The sequence below is a fragment of the Chenopodium album genome, chromosome 11 (genome assembly GCF_948465745.1).
Source record: "Chenopodium album chromosome 11, dcCheAlbu1.1, whole genome shotgun sequence".
Classification (NCBI taxonomy): domain Eukaryota; kingdom Viridiplantae; phylum Streptophyta; class Magnoliopsida; order Caryophyllales; family Amaranthaceae; genus Chenopodium; species Chenopodium album.
This window is the reverse complement of record NC_137844.1, coordinates 10,750,473-10,771,908: the sequence shown is the minus strand read 5'-3', so window position 1 is coordinate 10,771,908 and position 21,436 is coordinate 10,750,473. Positions and strand designations below refer to the sequence as shown.

Here is a 21,436-nt window from a genome sequence, read left to right as displayed (position 1 = left end):
CACCTACGTTGCCATTGGCAACACCTACTTCATTTTTTCCTATGATCTAGGTTAGGATTCGAAGCCTAAACGATAATGATCCCGGAACCTTGTTCAGCCTTAGGGTTAACGAGAGTTTCGACAACATTTACTATAAATATGCTTCAATGGTCAACAAATTTCCGGATGATATCTTCATTCGTAATGTGAAGGGTCACATATACAACACTGACACACCCACTAGTGCTCATGTCAGCAATGGCGCCGTTCTCTTTGTTCGTGGTCAAGTACATGACTAGGTTTTTGAAATTTTTAATACTATTTTCTATAAGGAGCCTAACACTAAGTAATTGTTGTGTAGACTGCTGAGGATAACATGGATGTTCGTGTGAAGCAAATCGTTCTGACAGAAGCTCGCACCCGCCCCTTAAAGAGGAAGGTCCGTGTGTTTCTTGATGACTACCTTGAGAAGTTGGCTGAATCATGGGGTGGACACCCCATAATGTTCTGCTCATTTATGAGAACAAGTTTGTTAAAAAATATATGACAGTCCGTGGTGCTGGTCTGAGGAATGACGACGACCTGTTTTGTGTCACCGACAACTAGTGTGTCAGGAAGTCAATTTCATCGGAGTATTATGTGCCAAATGATTTAGGTTCCATGCGTTATTTAATCAATGATTAGTGAAATTAAGTTTAAGTTCATGTCTTATCATGCAATCTACTACTAGCTTCATCCGTACTAGCTTTATTAATGCCTTTTATGTAATATATTTTCATGGTTGCCCCCTTTTGTGTAATATATTATGGGGTATGCAGGATTATGAGTAGGATGTCCTATATCAAAATCTAGTATGTATTAAATCTAAGTATTTATGAAATCTAGCATGGAACTATTAACTATTATTGTAATTTTTGTTATGACTAATTTTTTTTTACAAGTTTAAATTATATATCTTATTTAATATAAACAACATAAACCGTAATTAGCAGTGTTCCCTGTTCATATCTTACTTAATTTAAACAAATAATTTAAACAAGTTAAACCTTAATAAATATGTTACTGTACGTATTCAAACAAATACAAGTAAATTCTTAATTCCCTAATAAAATCTAATTTTTTAAAAACAATTTTTTAATTAACAATTTATAATGATTTTAATTTCATTATTTATTTATTAACTACAGTACGAGTTATAACTTATTTGTTAAATTTTTTGGTTTTGCAAAAATAACTTAATTAAACAACTTTTGCCCTTGTTGAATGAATGTTGTTGAACAAATAACAATGTTGTTGAATGAATAACAACTATGGCCTTGTTCAATGAATCTTGTTCAATGAATCACAATGTTAAACAACTATGGCCCAAAACATCCACCAAATTTGGCAAAAAAAAGGGTTTTTCTACATTATAACCCTCTAACTTTCCGTTTTCTACGATGTGCCCCCCATTTTTTAGAAATCTACATTGTAACCCCAAAATACATTTACTTTCTATATGGTAACCTTGCCGTTATCCCGCCGTTAACAAATTCCGTTAGTGGGACCCACTCTCCACTTAATAATTATTTTTTATTGATTTGCGTGTTAAAAATTGTTCTGTTAAAGGTTTTGGAGGCTATTTTGGTCCTTTAAGATCCAAATTGAGCTCAGATTTAGCAAAAAAATAACATAAATACCTCATTTTGCGTATTAAATACACAAACACGCAAATTGAGATATTTTTAAATAAGCAAAACGAGGTATTTATGTTATTTTTTTGCTAAATCTGAGCTCAATTTGGACCTTTTAAGTCCAAAATAGCCCCCAAAACCTTTAACAGAACGATTTTCAATATGCAAATCGATAAAAAATTATTATTAAGTGGTGAGTGGGCCTTACTAACGGAATTTGTTAACGACAAGGTTACCGTATAGACACTGAATGTATTTTGGGGTTACAATGTAGATTTCTCAAAAAGGGGGGGCACATCGTAAAAAATGAAAAGTTACAGGGTTATAATGTAGAAAAACCCAAAAAAAAAAAAACATATTTGGCCCTACTATGAAACTTATTTGGACAATAAACACATATATTAGCAACTTTATGGCCCAACTCAACTATGAAAAATACCTACTTACTGACCAAACTATGAACAATAATTGGTACTTTATCAACTACTGGCCCAACTGATGATAAATACCAGTTGGCCACATTATTGTCAACTTAATAACAACAAATACATATTCTTCCTATGGTTAACATTATTACAACAAATAACAGCTTAGATGTACAATTATTATTTAAAAATACAACATATAACAAATTCAATTAAATTAATACACTTTTCATTTCATCCCCTCCTTTCCTAAGTATCCCATCTTCAGTTGCCCTCTCCTTTGCCTAACCTTGCCATGTGGTGGAACATTCTGCATTATTACCAACTTTAAGACCCTCACTACAACAAAACTTAAAACTTTTACTTTTAACTATAATAACACCATTAAATTAACCTTGATTTCAGAAGGCCAACATGGCGCAACACTATCCCTTGGCGCCCTTGGGTGTTGTTCACCATAAGCAACAGCCAAAACCTACACTCAAATATATTATATCAATTGAACCAAATTGACAACATTGAAATTTGTTTGTCAAATATGTAACTATCATCATCCTTACCTTAAATTTCCCAAAGTCACCACAATTCAACCTATCAGACTTGGTAGCATTTCGAATTTGCTTCATACCCCATGCCTTTAGTCTAGGAAACGTTTCCCAGTCAATGGGATCTCTGTCCAATCTATCCAAATAGAATAATTGCCACGAAAACCAAATTTAATGTATGAAGTCATTTATGTATATCACTGCAAAAAATCACCATGATTACAAAATATTACTAGAACATGAAACTTACAACAGCAAAAATAGCACACCTGCCACAGCCACTAGCATAACCATTACAGTAGAATCTTCGGCTAAAGCTGGTCACACTATCTATCAACTTTGACAACACTACTGCACACCAATCATATTCTATAGCTTCCATTCCATAACAAATTGCAGGCAGTAGGTCAGCAGCGAGCCTGGGCGATTGAGTAGGACACAATACCATCTCTAAAGCAACAATCAAAAACAATGTTTTGAATTCCTCTTCCTCACCCTCCGCAAAGTGCCCCTCTAGGCGATCCATCATTTCTTTTGATAATGGTATCCCTAACAAGGTATACACCTCATCCTCTTTACTACATTTTGACTCCCATGCTCTACCATACTTTAAAACAATTTCCTGGACCTTATACCGATTTTCGTCAGTCAAACAGTTAGGTACAGACCTTCCATCCATATGGATTCCTAGAACCCAACGCACCTGGTTCTTCAAAAATTTAAATTCCCGACCGTCCGATGTTATCATCATTTTACTTATTAGATCAATGCGTGTCATCATCCAATATGCCAATTTTCTAGGTAAATGCATATCAAATGCAAGGTTTAATAGACCACCAAAACCCATCTCATACACCCAACGTTTTCTCCTCTCATCAAATTTTTGACATATTCTCCCAAATGACTCAACACGGCAACTCATGTGTGGATACTGTCACAAATAAACACACTTCAGCATCAAACAAACTTACTACTCTACTTTGCAATAAAAAAAATCATATTATCACTTACACTACCACTAGCCTTTGAATACTCCATGATCACCTCCGCTTTTCATTTTACAGCCCCTCCATAACTCAAACTATCATCCTATATGACAACCAATTTCCTTTTTTAAATAAGTAATTCACACACTACACCAAATTAGATGGACTGCATCAATAACACCACAATTACCTTAAAAACTCCCGGGAATAAAGTTATCGTCCTTCGAATGTACTGCATCAAAAACAACAAACGCGTAAGGTTCCAAGATTTGTTACCACATTCACAACACATTAGCTCCAACTGACATACCTTTTCCCTCTTAAACAAAGATATGTTATCCCTCACCTCACCATCATCCTACATACAAAAATATACATACACAAATCATCAACAGATAACACCAACTTCCTTACATACTCAAATTACAACTTACCTTAAAGTCATAATCATTGCTAAGTTTATGCTTTCCAGTCCTCATTTGCAACAACTCCATAATTAAATAAATAGCATAACACTTTATTAGCGTCTATTTACAGAATAACTAATCACATAATCATTCCACCCAACTAATTGTAATTCCAGTACCTTTTTACTGATTTACAGAGTTCCAATTTGAACGAACAACCACAAAAATCACTTTTTAAAGCTAATTTAAACTGAAATTCATGCCTCTTAATAAAAATTAATTAAATAATTCTTAACAAAATGTACTTTATTAATGATTTCGACTCCCTACAAAAATTTATGGGATACTTCTTAAAACTGAAATACTAAATTCGACACCTCTTTAACAAATTTAGTCATAATCAATAAATCAAATAATCTACTATTAACGCACAATTTTAAGACAAAATCAATAAGTCAAATAATCTACAACTAACTGCAGAATTTGAAGAACGACATACAGTGACTTATCTGGGCACCTGAGCACTTCTTCAAATTCGACTACTTCCCCAATTATTTTGGCCTCCAAAACGACGACACCGGTTTCCACACGATGATACCAACACGACACCGTCTTCCCCAGAGTATAGTGTGGAAAATATTGCGCGCCCGACGACAGGTTAGGGTTTCGTCTTTGTTAAAGTCATAAAATAGTCAAAGGGAAACATCCCAAACCATTAAATGTAACGTCCGTTTTCACCACCAACTTAGGTCCGTCACCCAATCTATGTCAGTGTGCCCAATCAGATCTTACTTTTCAAAGTTTTATGCTGCTCTTCCTACAATACCCTTCGTAAGAACATTACATTGACTGAAATACCCCTATGAGAAACAAGTTATGTTTCTCAGAAAGAGAAACTTGTATTTTGAATTTCCATGATCATTACACTCTCCAATTCTAACTTCCATTCTTGCTCTCTTCACCTTCACTGCTCTCTTTCTCTCTCTAATGGCGTCCTCTCTCTCCTCGCCAGCCCACTACTTGTCGACATCACTTCCGTCAATTAAACGCCCATTTCGACGAACATCTCCGACCAACGCTTATTCTCCGGCAAGCTTGAGTTCCAGCTTTTGGGGCAGAAAATGTGGGAGGTATTTGTTTAGGGAAGGTGTTATTGTCAGAGCTGAAGATAAGGCCAGAACTCGGCCACCTCCACCACAGGTTAACCTCATCTCACTTTTATTTTTCTTGGATATCTGTATTTTATCATAATTAATAGCGTAATTGTTGATTTCTTGGAACAATTTGTTGAATTTTATAGTTCTTTTTTTGTGTAGAATTGATGTATTTATGTAATTGTGGAATTGATTGTTTGCAATTACCAAAATGGTGGAATTGGTCTTTTTTTGATAATTACAAGGTTCAGCGTATTGGATTGTAATAGGAATGATTGCTTCCGTTATCATCGTGAAACCTAATTTTGTGTACTTGAGCTTTCTTTTGACAAGAGTTTAATCATTTATCTTGTGGTGAGGTTCTTGTTCTTTCTTGCTGACAATGGTTTTGGGGGTAATTATTGGATGTAGCTTGGACATTATTACTGTTGGATAGCATTTTTGATTTACTGAAATTGTGCATTGATTAGAATTGAAGTCCATGGTGGAAACTTGGGCTGTAATCGTAGTATGCAAGCTTAGAAAGTGGGATTGAAGGAGGTTGGATATTGTAAATGACACAGAGTTATGCAAAATCCTATTTAGAATCGTTTGTATTTTGCTGCTATGTTACTCGAAGTCTCGAACCCTTCTTTTCAATAAACTACCTTTGTTTGATGATCAATCCCCTAATATAAACCATAAACACTAGACTCTTTACATAAGAGTTTTAATACTCTGTTATAGTCAAGTTAGACACAATGATACTTAGATGCATGATTACCCAGGTCCGAGGAACACAGTTTTGCTGTAGTCCACTCCTTAGCTATGTTTGTACATGTGTTCTTCATTTGAACATATGTACCTGTTTTAAGTTCTAAACATTATGTCGTAGGAAAACCCACATTTCTTATGTCGGTCAGACTGCCAAAAACATGATGTTCAACATGTATGGAAGTTGGATTTCTGTAGCTTTGTGCAGAAACGTAGCATAGTTGATTGCATGATTAGAATCTAATATTTATGTAATTTGTCACTTTTCAAGAATAGAGATGTGTGTGTCAAAATTTCTTGATGGGGATTACTTCTGAGCTGTGTATTTACCTTATTAGTGTATTTACCTTATTCTGAAAATTTTGTAATTTCTGAAAATGTTACTTTTGAGCAGTGTATTTACCTTATTCTGAATGTTGTAATTTCTTCCTCATGTTACATTTTGATTGTGATCTCAACATTTTGTTGGTATGCAGGGCTGTTCCTTGTTAGCCACAGGGCTGAACAAGAAAAGGTTGGTCAGAGCACATAACTCAAAACCGCCTCTTCAGTTAGAGTCAACTGTTGGGAAAGATTTGATGGATATTTTGATGCAAGACAAGGTGTTTTACTTCACCTCTATGGTTTTTCAGGAGCTTGTGAAGTTGAGTAATGAGACAGACTCAAACAGGTAACTTACTTTGGTATCCTTTGATTTCTAAGTATAAAGACTAAACTGGTATTATGTATTTCAGGACAATTGATCAAGTACAAGAGATGAAGAGAAAGCTTGTTGTACAGGAGATTCTGTACTGTATCATTGTGCATAAATTCAAACAAAGGGCCATCAGAATGTTTACGAATGTAACTCCGACTAATGAGATTAAATTCTCGAAACAAGATGAAGAGAAGCTTAAGTTGCTTCATTCTCCCGCAGAAACGGACATAATTGAAATGTGGTTGAGGCATTCATTTGCTGAAGTAGATTGTTTTGACATGATTGGGCACATGGAACTCGTGAGCTTGTATGCGACTTACACATTCTACGGATACTCTATCTGTTGGAAAGAGGAAAAGTTTAAATTTGAACAATTAAAAACAAAGGGGGAATTCAATCCAGTTTTAAACATCCTGGGAGATCCCTTTCATTTGTGTTGTTCATGGATCCTTCAGTTACTGAGAAGTACCAAACGTTAAGGTTTAAAGAAGCGCATACATTGGTAGAACGACATATCAGTGCTCTATTTGAGCAACCAAGCATATTTCTTTCTGCCAGTGGTGAGGTTAAGGTACATAATGGACATGATGGTGTTGTTCGCTTTTCCTTAGTTGGTCTGAGATTGCTTATGTGGGAAGTCATTTCGTTAGGCGTGCTGTTGTGGGTTGCCGAAGTTTATGTCAATGCGATCTACAAAATGTATTGACTGACAGCTGAGAAATGTTATTTGCTGTAAATCCTCACATAATCTCTGCCATACATAATCTCTGCCCTGGCGTAGGTGACACTGAAACTCTATCTTGATTCTCTTTGCTCTAAAACTCAAATCAAAATGGTTTGTTTAGATTTTGTTTGTTCTAAAACTCAATTTTGATATCCTGAAATACTCTCTATCAAAATGGTTTGGTTTGTTTATATGGTTCTTGTTCAGCTTACTCTTTTGATCTTCTCCTCAAGCATGCCCTTTTGACGGCTATGAAAAGTAACACTACTCCGATCCATGGCTGAATGACTTTTATACTGTTTCCAACCCTTGTAATGTTTTACTATGTCTGGAAAACGGTATCACTTTTGGCCTAAGTGGAAAAACAATGTAATTAACTGCACCTGATGCATGGTGTGAGTACTTGGTCTGTATTAAACTCTGTTTAGGTGATTCATATATAAGCAGCATTAGCTATCCCATGTTTTTAAGTAAACAATCATTGAACTTTTATGTTTGTTACTAACATTTCTACTCAATTTCATGATTTTGCAAGGTTTTAATTCAAAGTGATCTGATGATGTATTTTTTCATTTATTTAATTACAATGACATAAATGTCTTGAATTTGCTTCTTTGCCTTCAATCATTATTTATACATTTATAGTGTTTGGTTTCAAAAATCATTTTAGCTCTTATGCAATTAATCAATTTTTTTCCTTTTTTTCCTTTTTTAAGGCAAAATTGTCATAAAATTTTTAGCCAACTACTTTCTTCCACTATTTGATTATCTAATTAGTTGGATATAGACAATTTCAACATCTTTATTTTTTGTATACTATTATAAAGTTCTTATATGGTTGGTTAGAATAAACATAAGATTATCTAGTATAGCCGTATTATAGGTAACTGTTAGTTTAAGATGTTATATTTAATAAATTTTTCAATGACATGCTAATTAAAATCAAAGGGAGCACAATTTTTATTGACTTATAACTATTTTAAATAAAAAATTTGAAGTATATTATATGAAGTATATAGTAGTATCTTTATGTGTTTAAGAAGAAATTGCACTTTTAAATTTTTTTAATTATTATGAGATAACTTAGAAATAGCACTAATTCAAGCTGATATTCTTAACTTGCATTATTACTAAACGTTAGATATATATATTTTCATGCAATGCTGATTTTACGTAGACAATGTCCCAATCAGAGAAATAGTCCAAAATGAAGCAATGGGATCGGACTAACCATTTAAGCCTATGTCCCTCTATGCCACCATTTGGGACGTCTCGAGTTGGGCCACCGCGGGTGGCAGATACAAGGTCAAGTATGAGTTTGAGCCCTACGTGTCCGAGTTCATGGACTTCGTGCTAAACGGGTGTGTCGTGGACCCCATCGAGCAATTTGAGGGGTCCACAAACTCCCTAGAGTGTAACGCAAAGAAGGAAGAAATTGAAAACAAAGGAGTATTCACAAATAACTCCTAGAGGACAAAAGGTTATGAAGTGGTTTAGAGAGAAGTACATGTACTACTCGTATTGTTACGCCACGATCCGGTACCCGGTCCCACCACCGGAGTGTGTGATCGTTGTGTCTGAGCAAGGGAGGTTCAAGGAGACCGGAAGGCTCAAGTTTGGGTCTATTCCTAAGAGGCAAAGGAGGAGGAGAGGCCATGGAAGGAAGCAAGTTAACAATGTTGAGTCCAAGGAATTACAAGCTAATATGTGAGTTTGTGATGTAATATAATTATTAGGTTTATATTATTGATGTCAATTAAGAAATTAGGTGAATGGCGAGGGAGATTGTGAGTGAATATATATAATGTGATTTATTCTTTTGGGGTTGTTTTAGGTTATATATAAATGATTAAAGAGAGTTGATTATGTTGAAGCAAACATTTACACGTATATAAACATGATTCTTTCTGTTCTTTTATTTATTGAATTTTGGAGGGAAAAAAACTTTCAATTTTTATTATTATGTAACGCAAATTTAATGAGTCAATTTTCCTACCTTAAATATACAAAATTGTCATCTCACGGACATTACAGAGTACTATAGTTTGGACGTTACTTATAACTCAGGGTGAATACAAATTGAATTGATTCTTAGCTTTATAAATAAAGAGAGATGTTTTGCAATTTCAATAAATATCATATTATACATTTAATACAGTATGGTATATAGTGCATGGTTTACATTCTCAGGAGAGAATAGACATAATTTATTGACACTATCAAATAATTTTATTCGGAATACACCTAAACTAATCACTAGCTACTCAGAGTTGTTAAGCTCTTATACTTCCTCGGTTTTCAATTTTTAAAGCTCTGCACAGGCGCACATGTAACAATTTGTCAACATATAATTTCAACTATTAAAACTCTTAATTTTTTTTAACAAATGTTATAAAGTTGATACAAACTCCTAGCACATGTGCCAATATTCAAGTTTGACCAAATATATATTTCGTATATAGTTTAGTACTTATATTTTTTTATTTTTTTGTACTTTGTACATAAGTATATACATTTATGATCAAACTTGAGTATATATCGAATTTTTTTTCTTTTTTGACGGATTGTAAGTAAAAATTAAGGTTTGAGCTCTTTTTTTTTTTTTTTTTTTTGACAAGAGAGCTATGAAAAAAACTAATACTGAAAATACAACAATTGTCTACGACGAGCACACCCAGCCAACCAGTGAGCTAGTGAAACCCAAGCCCGAGGAACTTTCCAAATCTGACACACCAATAGAGAACGACTAGCGTCTCGCAAGTCTAGAATGAGCCACCAAACCGAAATGTCTAAAGACCCTCGATACGAGAGAAATGAAATGATAGCAGCACAATCCGTATGAGTCCGGATCTTCAAGAAACCCTTGCGCACTGCAAACTGAACCCCCCATAAACAGGCCTGTAACTCAGAATGTAAAGCAGATTTCGCCATAAAAGCCCAACTCCCACCACCTAGGACCTCCGACGAGCAAATGTCACGAATAACCTAGCCCGCCCCTACTCTATAAGTAGAACTATCCTAAGCCCCATCCACAATCAAGCAAGCTGTTGGGAAAATATTAGGTAACCCCTACAAGCAAAGCCACGAGACAGCCGACAAAGCCGGACCAGCAGCCGAACGAGAACGAATCAAAGAGTTCTTCAGCTCCTGAGCATGAACACACCGATAATACCATTCCTTAGCCAGACTCTCAATTGTACCAGGCGACCAGACTGCTTGCCTAAACCTCAGCTGGTTCCTAGAAAGCCAAGTAGCCCAGAGAATAGCAAATAAAGCCATAACCTTGTTTTTAGAACCAGCTGAAGAGTAACGTGAAATAGAATCAGCCAACCAAACCCCAAAAGGTGAACACTGTGATAACACCCAGGAACCCCCAACACCTTCGACTCCCACAACGGACAAACAGATTGACAATCCCTGAAAGTGTGTGCTGCCACCTCCAACTCAGCGTGGCAAAAAGCACAAACCAGATCAACTGGACAACCTCGAGAAGATAGGAAGACGGACAACGGAAGAACGTCCTGCAGAAACTTCCAACCAAAACATTTCCAACGGGGCAGTTGAGGTAACCTTCAACATTTCCGCCACCAAGAAGGAGACAACTGACAACCTGAACCCAGTGAAATGCCAGATTGGCATTGAAGGGCATAAGCTGATTTTGTAGAAAAAACACTGTCCTTAGTGAACTTCCAATAAACAAAATTGTCCATCAGCCGCTTCGGACGATCCAACGACAGAATCATCATCGTAGAATGAGAATCAAAAAGGTTGTGAACAACTGAAGTATCCCACGCGTAAGAACGCGGATCAAATAAAGAAGAAATAAGAGACGGCCTAGCCGCCTCCGATGGCTGATCCTTAAATTGGACCGGCCCACCTGAAACCCAAGAATCTTCTAGAATCCGAACTTTAGAACCCGAACCGACCTTCCAAACTAAACCTCTAGATAACCGAAAAACAAGAGAACAGACCCCTATAACCCCAAGACGGACGAGACACCAAAGCAGCCTCCCTATTCCTAAAAGAAGGATACTTTGCGAACAAAAGACGAGAAACCAGCAACTGAGGGGACTGAATAAGGTGCCAGCTTTGCTTAGCTAGCAAAGTAGAGTTGAAAGGAGCAACACTACGAATTCCAAAACCTCTCAATCCCTTTGGGAGATGCAGCAAAGAAGGAGATTTGATAGCCATTCCTCGACTTGAATGAGAAGATTTCCACCAAAACCTAGCTAACAAGTTATCCATCTTGGATCAAATAGTCTCAGGAACTTTAAAACCCGATAAAATGTGATTAAACGAAGCTACTAACACAAAATTAATTACAACCAATTTTGCAGCGGAAGAGAGATGCAAAGACGCAAAACCCTCAAGTCGTTTAACCACTTTATCTAAAAGAAAATTAAATTCTGAGCATTTACTTCGCCCCAGACATGCTAGATGGAATATTTATTGTGAAAGTATCAAATAGAGAATTAATTTATGACAAAAGCTAAGGCCCTGGAGCGTTGGATAAGATAACTAAAAGTAGTATTATTAATTAAAATAAACATTAATTATACTAATCGACTCGTGATTTTGGCATACATTTTCAAATTAATGCCACTTTAGAAAATATTTAAATGCTTATCTAACGCCTCATAAGCGTTCATTAGCAAGATTCTTTATTTACTATTAAAGTTGAACCAATAATGAGAATAAAAAATTAATCAATTTCCATTAATTAAATTTAAGTACGAGTATAAGACCTATAAGTACAACTGGATAAGAATTTCATTTTTTTTTTTAGGATGCCAACCCGATTCATCGAAGCTTAGCCCACACTACATCCAAATTCGACCCGGGTCGCACACCTAGCTTATGGTGGGTAAGACTCCCAACAAGAGTTTTTGCATATAGTGAGGCTCGAACCCGAGACCTCCTTTAAACGACATCAAGTTGTTTACCACTTGACTCAACTCTTGTTGGTACTGGACAAGAATTCAATTATCAAAATTTTCTCTCTCCTCTAAAAAAAACATCATACTCATCATCACTATCCATAAATTAAATGCGTATTTAACTTGATCTTCACCTTCCACTGTAAACACCCCGCCAAAAGCACTTGTGAATTCTTATTGATCAATCACCAAATCAAATCAAGAGAAAATGTCATACAAAACCCTTGATCTTATCACAATTTCTGATATTGAATTTCATGGCATACCCTCTAAAATCGCTCAACAAATTCACCAAAAACTTACTCAGATTATCTCTGATTTTGGAGCTTCAACCCCACAAACATGGCAGAATATCAGTAATCAAATCCTGAATCCTCAACTTCCCTTTTCATTTCATCAGATGTTGTATTATGGGTGCTACAAAAATTACGGTTCTGACCCTCCTGCTTGGTTGCCCCACTTGTGAGCTACCTAATCCTTCTTCCTATCTTTCTCTATTTTATTCATTTTAATTTTTAATTGGGTTTTACTCATTTTATTTGTTGAATGTTCAAAGTAGTTGTTAGGTTTTAATTTATTTCTATTAGTGCTGTTTTGTGATGTTTGGTATGATTCGTATGAAGTAATGAACTAATGATTAGACAATACAGACGTAGATGTCAACCACTTTAGTTGGTTAAAGTATTTGATTGTTAGACAGGATGGGCAAAAGGGTCTTTACCCGAATCATCAATCCGAAATAATTTGACTCGTACCTAAATTGGGTGTATAATGGAGGTTTTGTTGATTGATTACAAAGTTCTCTTTCTTGGGTCTCTTTCACTTTAAAATGTGTAAGAGTAAGATTGGTGCAAGTTTCTGTCTTTGAGGATATTTTTGATTATCAATAGAGGGCTGTGTTTGACTTTTTGGTCAAACCTAGCTATCTGTGATCAATACAATTGATTATTTAGTATTGATAAGTTTAATTGTCTTTCGAGGTGAATCTCCTAGTACCAATTTGGAAATTCCATTTAGGCAATGAGTTGAGTACTATTGATTATTGATATGTACTTTTGTAAGGACGTTTCATGTCAGTGTCCGTGGTAATGCTTTTCCATTTCCACATATTTCTTACATTAGGCTGCACTACCAAGGGAAAGGAGTTGCATTACTGTTGACATTGACACGAGACTTTCCATGCACAATTACATATTTACTCATTACCATTAACCCCTGCATAATGGGCGTCAACGATTCAATGTTAGTGACATCCTTGTAATGCTAGTAATCCTACCAAAATGTACAGAGCATATAGCTAGGAAGCATTTCTGAAACTTTTACCTGAGACCAGTGGCCACTTTTGAATTTAAATCAATAGAAAGTAAGAGGGTACCTCAATCTTTTAATTATGCCGGGGTTGAGTAGTGATGATGATGCCTGCCTGATCAGTTACACAATTTTACTCTACTCAGAACAGTTTGGGCATATGACAAGAGTTTGACTGTAAAATGGTAGTGTGTGCTAATATAATATCTGGTGTTGAATCTAATAATATAGACTTAGAAGTTAGAACAAACCCTTGCAAAGGGTGATCATTGCTTATATAAGGCAATGAGATTATGCAAGCTCCTTTTTTTTCAGCTCAAGCATTTGATTTTATCTGTGATACCCAAATTAATGCTGAAGCCTTGTTGCATTTTTTACAGGGAAAGTGTAAGGCTGACTAATATTGGCCAGCTTCTGGAAAGACGAGGAAAAGAATTAATAGGTTTGAAATATAAGGATCCCATGTCTAGCTTTTCTGAGCTCCAGGAATTTTCTGTTTCTAACCCTGAGGTATGTTATCACAGATTAGCTCTGAATTTCCATGTAATTAGAGCAAACTTCTTTGTAACTATATCACGACCATTTATTTCTCAGGTTTACTGGAAATGTATACTGGAAGAGATGGGTATATCATTTGCCAAACCGCCTCTCTGTATTCTGAATGATAGCTCATCTTATCCTGGTGGCCAATGGCTTCCAGGATGTTATTTAAATCCAGCAGAAATGTGTTTGAGTTTAAATGCTAAGAGGAATTTAGATAGCATTGCTGTTTTGTGGCGTGATGAAGGAGAGGACGATATGCCTGTAAAGAAAATGACACTTCAGGAGCTGCGCAGAGAGGTGTGGTATGTTGCCTTGATTTACGCTCTTATGTACTTGCAATCCTCACTAACTTAATAAAAGTTTGGTACAATTGTGTTTGATAGTTTATGAATGAGGCCTGAGGCTTGGGGTACTATCATGAAAAGAATTTATATTAGTTTTATTTTTTGGGTCAATTTGTGATCCTATGCGAAAAAAGAGAGATAACTAATGCAAGAAAGAATGTAATACAAAGAAAAATGTATACCAAATTATTAGTTATGTCAATAGATGTTTATTTGATGTTGATCTTTTTGAATGAAGTATGTAAAAGGGGTTTGTGTAATATGGATCCCTTGTTAATGTATTGCTGCCATCGGAATGATAAAACACTTCTATTCTCATCTGAAACATTAAAAATTCTGCATTTGTTGCTAATCCTGAATTCAATTTATCATCAGGATTTGTTTAATTTGATGTAAACTTGTACTGGAGGGGAGGGATTGTTGTGAGATCTATCTGCTAACATCACTGCTACTTGCTTCTGTGGATCATTACTGCCATAACAACTTTAAGTAATCGAATTTTAAATTTTGATATTTTAGAAGAAATGGTATTCCAGTGTATTCCGCGATGCATATGCTATTTTGAATTGTGATGACCTCAGTGGTGTTGGTACATTCATGACCTCTGAAAGCCTCTTGCAGTCGTCTGTTGAAGCACATTGCTTTCTGGAGCAAGTAGACATCCATGAACACTTGTATAAGATAATCATCTAACCTAGACAACCACAAACACTTGCAGTAAACAGTCATCCAACCCATCTTAGTGTAATGGTGTGTTTGAGCTCATAGCTTTGAAATTGGTAATGAGATGATTGTGCACAAAAGTGGACATTCTATCGTTCTTAGCTGATTGGAATTCTCAAGAATAACTAAATTTCAGAAGATGGCTGTTAATTTTACGATATTTGTAAAAAATAAATGCTCTAGTGTAGATAATGTCTTCTTCTATTACTTTTGTTTGTAATATTATCTAATTCTATTCCCATTTTTTCGCCATCTGATTTTTTTTTTTTTTTTCTTAACTCCTGAATCTGCAGGTTGGTTGCACATGCACTTGATGCATTGGGTCTTCCTCGAGGATCAGCAATAGCTATAGATATGCCAATGAATGTTGATTCTGTTATTATCTATCTCGCCATTGTTCTTACAGGCAATATTGTTGTCTCCATTGCTGATAGTTTTGCACCAAGTGAAATAGCAACAAGGCTAAGAATAGCAAAAGCAAAAGCCATATTTACACAGGTATTTCTGCACCCCCCCCCCCCCCCCCCCCCCCCTTGTTCTGAAGGCCATGAAAATCTCAAACTCTTACCTTGTTACAGCTTGATTCTTCTAGACTGTTGTATATATTACGTCATTGAAGCCTTCCTTCAAAGGATATTTGCTTTTAAAAGATTATAATGGATTAGATTTAATCATCCTATTAAATGAGCACCTTAAAACTACCACTCTTATGTCCTAACCTGAAAGAAGAACAAGAAAGACAAAGTGAAGAGATTGGCAGTGAATTTCTGTGCACTGGGCACCCACACCATGTAAACATTGCAGTGAAAGGTAAGAAGAGATAGGGTGATGCCGGTGATCATTTAAGAGGAAAAGGAATTTAAAAATTTTGGAATAAGAAAAAGAAGTAGAACAGAGATATTCAAATTAAGCATTATCCCCTTCATTGTATATTGAAGTTCTGTTGGTTGGAATTAATGTTAAAAATCTACCACAGTATATTCTCTCTTGATTTTAACTAACGTATCATAGCTGACTTATTGTTTCACAAATTTATGAAGCTTTAATTGTAATTCTCTTATGACTTACTCTGAAATGATTAATTAGGATTTTGGGAAGTGGAAATATTAAATGATTCATTTGTATATTTATTTGTTAAAAATGAGATATTATGACAAAAAATAATAGTCAAGCAATGTGTTAAGACACTGAGCTGCTAGTTTCAGAACTATCATATTCTTACCCATCTTGATGAAGATCTTTCTGTATACTCCTTGACAGTACTACTTAGATAGATATGATATGACCTGTTAATATTTTTTAATTCAATTTCAGAATTCATCTAAAAAAAAATTCTTGGTTATTTTTGGCTTGTAATTTTGATTATGGCTATCACTGAGTTTTCTCCTCAATATTTTTCAGGATATCATTGTCCGTGGTGGTAAAAGTATACCCCTCTATAGGTGTGATTTCCAAAAGGTTTTGGAAAATAATTTCTCTTTATACTTTTACTTTGTTTTGTCTCACATAAATTTATATCTGCAGGAGAGTTATTGATGCTCAATCACCAATGGCAATAGTTATTCCTACAAGAGGATCCCATTTTAGCATTAACTTACGCAGTGGTGACATGTCTTGGCATGTCTTCCAAGGAGGTGTTAAGAAGTATGTTCCTTGAGCTTTCTCATCTTTATGTGTTCTCCTCCCAACATCTGTTCTTCCTTTCCTCCTGTTGCAATGGCAAGTGGGAGTATTATTTGCGAGTGTTTTTTTTTCTTTTTGGGAGGGGGGGATGGGGTGGGGGGGGGGGGTTTGAGCTCATTATCATTCTAAGCCTAAATGAGCTTCATAGAACCGAAACATTGATATGCAGGGCTAAAGAGTATAAAGCTGTAGACCAACCTGTGGAAGCATTCACAAACATTCTTTTCTCATCTGGAACGACAGGTACTCAATAGGAAATGACTTCTGTGTTTAATTGGTGAGCAAGCTTGTTTTCTGCAATCTGCACCTATGCATCTGTTCAAGTTTGATGTTACAAGATTGTGGATTTCTGGCTATGAATTCAACTATTCAGCCTGAACTCGTGCTTGAAGTTTTTCTACAATAAGAAAGTATGACTTTGTTACAGAAAGGACATTTCTATTAGCAAAGTGTCCTCAGGAGTCAGGATTGAAGTTCTTAGCCTCAATGGCTTGTGTGGAATATCATTGAAATTTATTATTCTTTATTTGGAAGGTGAGGACTTATGCCCTGTTATAAAAGCCAGAAATCTGAACTATACAAAGCCAATTTTTGTCAAGTCTATCTGAGCCCAATTATATTTGAAGTAATGGATGATTGATTGAAATGGTGAACTAGTTGCTCAGAATTTATGAATTGGTTTAAGTGAAAGAACTACAAAGAGAAAACCTTTCTCATTGAGCTTTATCAACGTTGTTGAGCTTACTAGTTTCTCAATTATTGCTTATTGTCAATTTCCTTAATGTCTTGCTCATTATCCTTGGAAAGCATGTTGAAATGGTTGATGAATAAGAAAGACAAGATTGTGTGTACCAATGGGCCAAATATATATCACCTACAACCGTTGCACAAGTCATGTGGTACAATACCCGTGATGTCTCTATATCACCTACAACGGTTGTACAAGTCATGTGGTACAACACCCGTGATGTCTCTTTGTTTACAGTTTTCTAAGATACGGGAAGGAATTCACTGGGCTCTTTTCTCTTGCAGGAGAACCAAAGGCTATACCTTGGACCCATGCAACTCCTCTCAAGGCAGCTGCAGACGCTTGGTGTCATATGGATATTCGTAAAGGTGATGTCGTTGCTTGGCCTACTAATCTTGGTTGGATGATGGGTCCTTGGCTAGTTTATGCATCTCTGCTAAATAATGCTTCCATTGCTTTGTACAATGGATCTCCTCTCAGTTCTGGATTTTCAAAGTTTGTACAGGTAAATGTTTGGTGTTAATAATCTTGATATATAAGTCTGCATTTTCTGTATGCCTATGATGTTGGTTCCTCTTTTGCATCAGCTCTTCATTTCAATTGCTATGCTGACTAAATTAAATAGAAAATTGACGTTAATAATTTGTGGATCCAAAACCAATTAGATATTTTGGTAGAGCGCACAAAATTAATTTCTGTTCGTTGTTAGTTTCTATCACTACTGCAGCTATCATATTGCTTTGTATTCGTTTATGTTTCATTTGATCCATGTTTACTGGTGATACAAATATGTAACTAATGATTAACATGATTTCAGATAATATTAAGATTCTCTAAATTAAGATATATACACAATTACTAACTGGTATGTGTATTATATATTCCCTCTGTCTTATATTTATCTTCCTAATATCTATTTTAGGGTGTCCTAGAATATTATTCCCATTTCTTCCATCTATTCAATTTTTATTCCCCAAGTTTCAGTAACATTCACTCTCCATTGCCTTTTTGCTCTATCCACAGTTCCACACTAATTATTTTTTTATTTTTACATTTAATAACTTATCTTAATCTCCCTGCCACTTGCAAATGGAAAGATAGAAATGTGCCAAAGGTAGTCACTGAAGGAGTTTCCATGACCCAAGGGTTGTTTTATTTTGTCAAATTTCCCTTCTTAAACTTTTTTATTCACATTGAAGTGTGATCTTGCTAGTAGACTTAAGAATATAGTTTCTCCACAGGATGCTAGTGTAACAATGCTTGGAGTTGTTCCAAGTATCGTCCGAGCTTGGAGAAGTACAAATTGCACTGCTGGATATGATTGGTCAGCCATCCGGTAAGTTACCTACTGTATGATGTTAGTTTCTGCAAGTATGTTTCTAACATCATTTGAACTTTTTAATTGATGTCTGTGCACTTTCATACCCTTTTGTTCCAAATTTTCATACATTTACTTTTTCTGGCTGTGGATTTTTATACCACCAAAATAAGTATAATGTACAGTCAGCTTAAGGTCTGATTTTTTATAAGGTTGGGGGGGGGGGGGTGTTTGTGTTGGAAACCGAGTTGATCATCTTGAGGTTGTAGATTTATTTTTTTATTTTGACTTTTTGGTTCCTTCTAGCTGCTTTGGCTCTACTGGAGAGGCTTCAAGTGTAGATGAATATTTGTGGCTTATGGGAAGAGCATGTTACAAGCCTGTGATCGAGTATTGTGGTGGTACAGAGATTGGGGGTGGGTTTATAACTGGATCATTATTGCAGCCTCAAGTATTAGCTGCTTTTAGCACACCAGCTATGGGCTGCAGCCTCTTTTTACTTGACAAAAATGGAACTCCCATTGTAAGCACAGTTAACTTTGCATCTCTACAGCACTTTTTTTTTTCTCCTCGTTATTTATTCATTTCAAGACCCTGCAATATGTTGTATGTTGATATATATAAAATATAAATACTTATGTTTCCAATTAAAAAAAATATACACTCCGTCATAAATGAATGCTCATTATTTTCTATGTATGTCCAAGCTAATATTTAGAAATGCCAGCAATAGATGGATTGGGTTATATATTGTTTTCTGACATAGTATTGGTTGGTTTTGGTCTGTTTACCATACTGATATCTCACATTCTCCCTGGCTTCATTAATCCTGTGATATTATAGTATTCACTTGCTGCTTTACCGATTTCATGAAATAGCATGGGAAATTTTTGTCTGAGTGGACTTTATATGAAAAAAATTTCATTTTCAATTTTTATCTGCAGCCACAAAACACGCCAGGCTTTGGAGAATTGGCTCTTGGTCCTTTACTGTTTGGAGCTTCACATACACTCCTTAACGGTGACCATTACAAAGTCTACTTCAAAGGAATGCCGGCATGGAAAGGAAAGGTAGAATCATCTCTTTGATAACTTCAAATTTGGCTGGCACCCTTATTACTCCCCCACCAATTTCATTCCCTTAAATGTTTGAAACACAAAATCTATTCTTTAGCTCTATGGTTAAATGAAAATCAAAATGGTCTCCACCAAATCAAAATCCAAGAGATAAAAGGAAGATATTCTTCATATTTCCTTGATTAAGATTTGGACTCTTTATCTTCCATTGCATATTTTGAAATTGCATTTTTTTTTTCTTCACTCAGTTTTTGCGGAGACATGGAGATGTATTCGAACGTACTTCTACTGGGTATTATCGAGCTCATGGCCGTGCTGATGATACTATGAACCTAGGTGGTATCAAGGTCTGGATACTTTTACCCTTGAGATTTCTGAAATTCCCTTTATTTCACAAAATTTTCTTACTGGTAAATTGGATGAATTCTGTGAATGTGCATGCTTAGTTGGAAGATATTGTTGGGAGGTTTAAGAAAATACTGTCTTAGGTGCCATATTCATTATGCTGGGACTGGGAGTTGGAGCAACATTCTTGATTTTTGCTTTTACATAAATCTGTGGATTGAACATTGATGGATGTTGCAAAAGAAGATGGAGGTAGCTCCTGCTATTTACATGACAGCTTTGGTCAGCAGCATCAAAATCTATGAATCATCATGGCCTTGACCGGAAGAGAGTTAAATTCATAACATTAAATTTGCCCATGCTTGTGATTATACGCTGTCATGAACACGTGGAAATGAATTATCTAACTTCTAAATTCTTACCAATGAGAAATTCCTTAGCTCATCTAATGTTACATCAGGTAAGTTCCATCGAGATCGAGCGTATCTGCAATGGGGTCGATAGCAGCATCCTTGAGACAGCCGCTGTTGGTGTCCCACCTTCGGAAGGAGGACCTGAGCAGCTGGTAATTGCTGTTGTTTTCAAAGATGCTAGTAAATCCACACCCGACTTGAACCAGCTGAAGATATCTTTCAATTCCGCACTCCAAAAACAGCTGAATCCTTTGTTTAGGGTGAACCTTCTTCCTGGCCTCTTGGCTTTTTCCCTCTTATAGCTACATAATTTCGTTTTTCCATGACAATTTTTCGAAATTTGCAGGTCTCTCAGGTTGTTTCTCTACCCTCTCTTCCTAGGACAGCAACCAACAAGGTAATGAGAAGGGTACTACGGCAGCAATTCACACAGCCTGCCACAGCTTCCAAGTTGTGATTTGTGAATTACAATATGGACATTTATAGTTCATACACAAAAATTATATGGATTTGTACTGTACAACACTACCAAGTCAGTGTAAAGATTTATTTACCACTCAATGCAGGAATAATCTGTTCACTTTTATCAGAGTTGTACATGAACCGCAATTTCCTAAGAGTACAGTTTGGGATCTCCAAATAAATTGTTCTAACT

At 35.7% G+C, this 21,436-nt stretch overlaps 2 protein-coding genes and 1 long non-coding RNA gene across 3 annotated transcripts; 1 reads left to right on the top strand and 2 right to left on the bottom strand.

The window, feature by feature from the left end:
- Positions 1-2,306: 2,306 nt before the first annotated feature.
- LOC145566269 (uncharacterized) lies at positions 2,307-3,547 on the bottom strand. The gene is made up of 4 exons (XM_081625739.1): positions 2,873-3,547; positions 2,638-2,758; positions 2,472-2,552; positions 2,307-2,387 (listed from the first exon to the last, which is right to left on the bottom strand). Exons 1-4 carry the CDS (start codon positions 2,914-2,916, stop codon positions 2,307-2,309), a joined length of 327 nt encoding a protein of 108 aa, XP_081481865.1. The 5' UTR covers positions 2,917-3,547.
- A 139-nt stretch (positions 3,548-3,686) lies between these two features.
- On the bottom strand, positions 3,687-4,679 carry LOC145568551 (uncharacterized). The gene is made up of 4 exons (XR_014095840.1): positions 4,515-4,679; positions 3,919-3,966; positions 3,799-3,840; positions 3,687-3,711 (listed from the first exon to the last, which is right to left on the bottom strand). It is a non-coding gene; the product is annotated as an uncharacterized LOC145568551 (long non-coding RNA).
- Positions 4,680-12,371: 7,692 nt separating this feature from the next.
- Positions 12,372-21,425, top strand: LOC145567378 (putative acyl-activating enzyme 17, peroxisomal). Its single transcript, XM_081626641.1, has 14 exons — positions 12,372-12,742; positions 13,969-14,098; positions 14,183-14,433; positions 15,492-15,696; positions 16,600-16,640; positions 16,723-16,842; positions 17,051-17,124; positions 17,914-18,134; positions 18,871-18,965; positions 19,254-19,470; positions 19,892-20,017; positions 20,272-20,370; positions 20,829-21,041; positions 21,128-21,425. The coding sequence occupies exons 1-14, from the start codon at positions 12,489-12,491 to the stop codon at positions 21,236-21,238; spliced, it is 2,157 nt and encodes a 718-aa protein (XP_081482767.1). The 5' UTR covers positions 12,372-12,488; the 3' UTR covers positions 21,239-21,425.
- Positions 21,426-21,436: the final 11 nt, after the last annotated feature.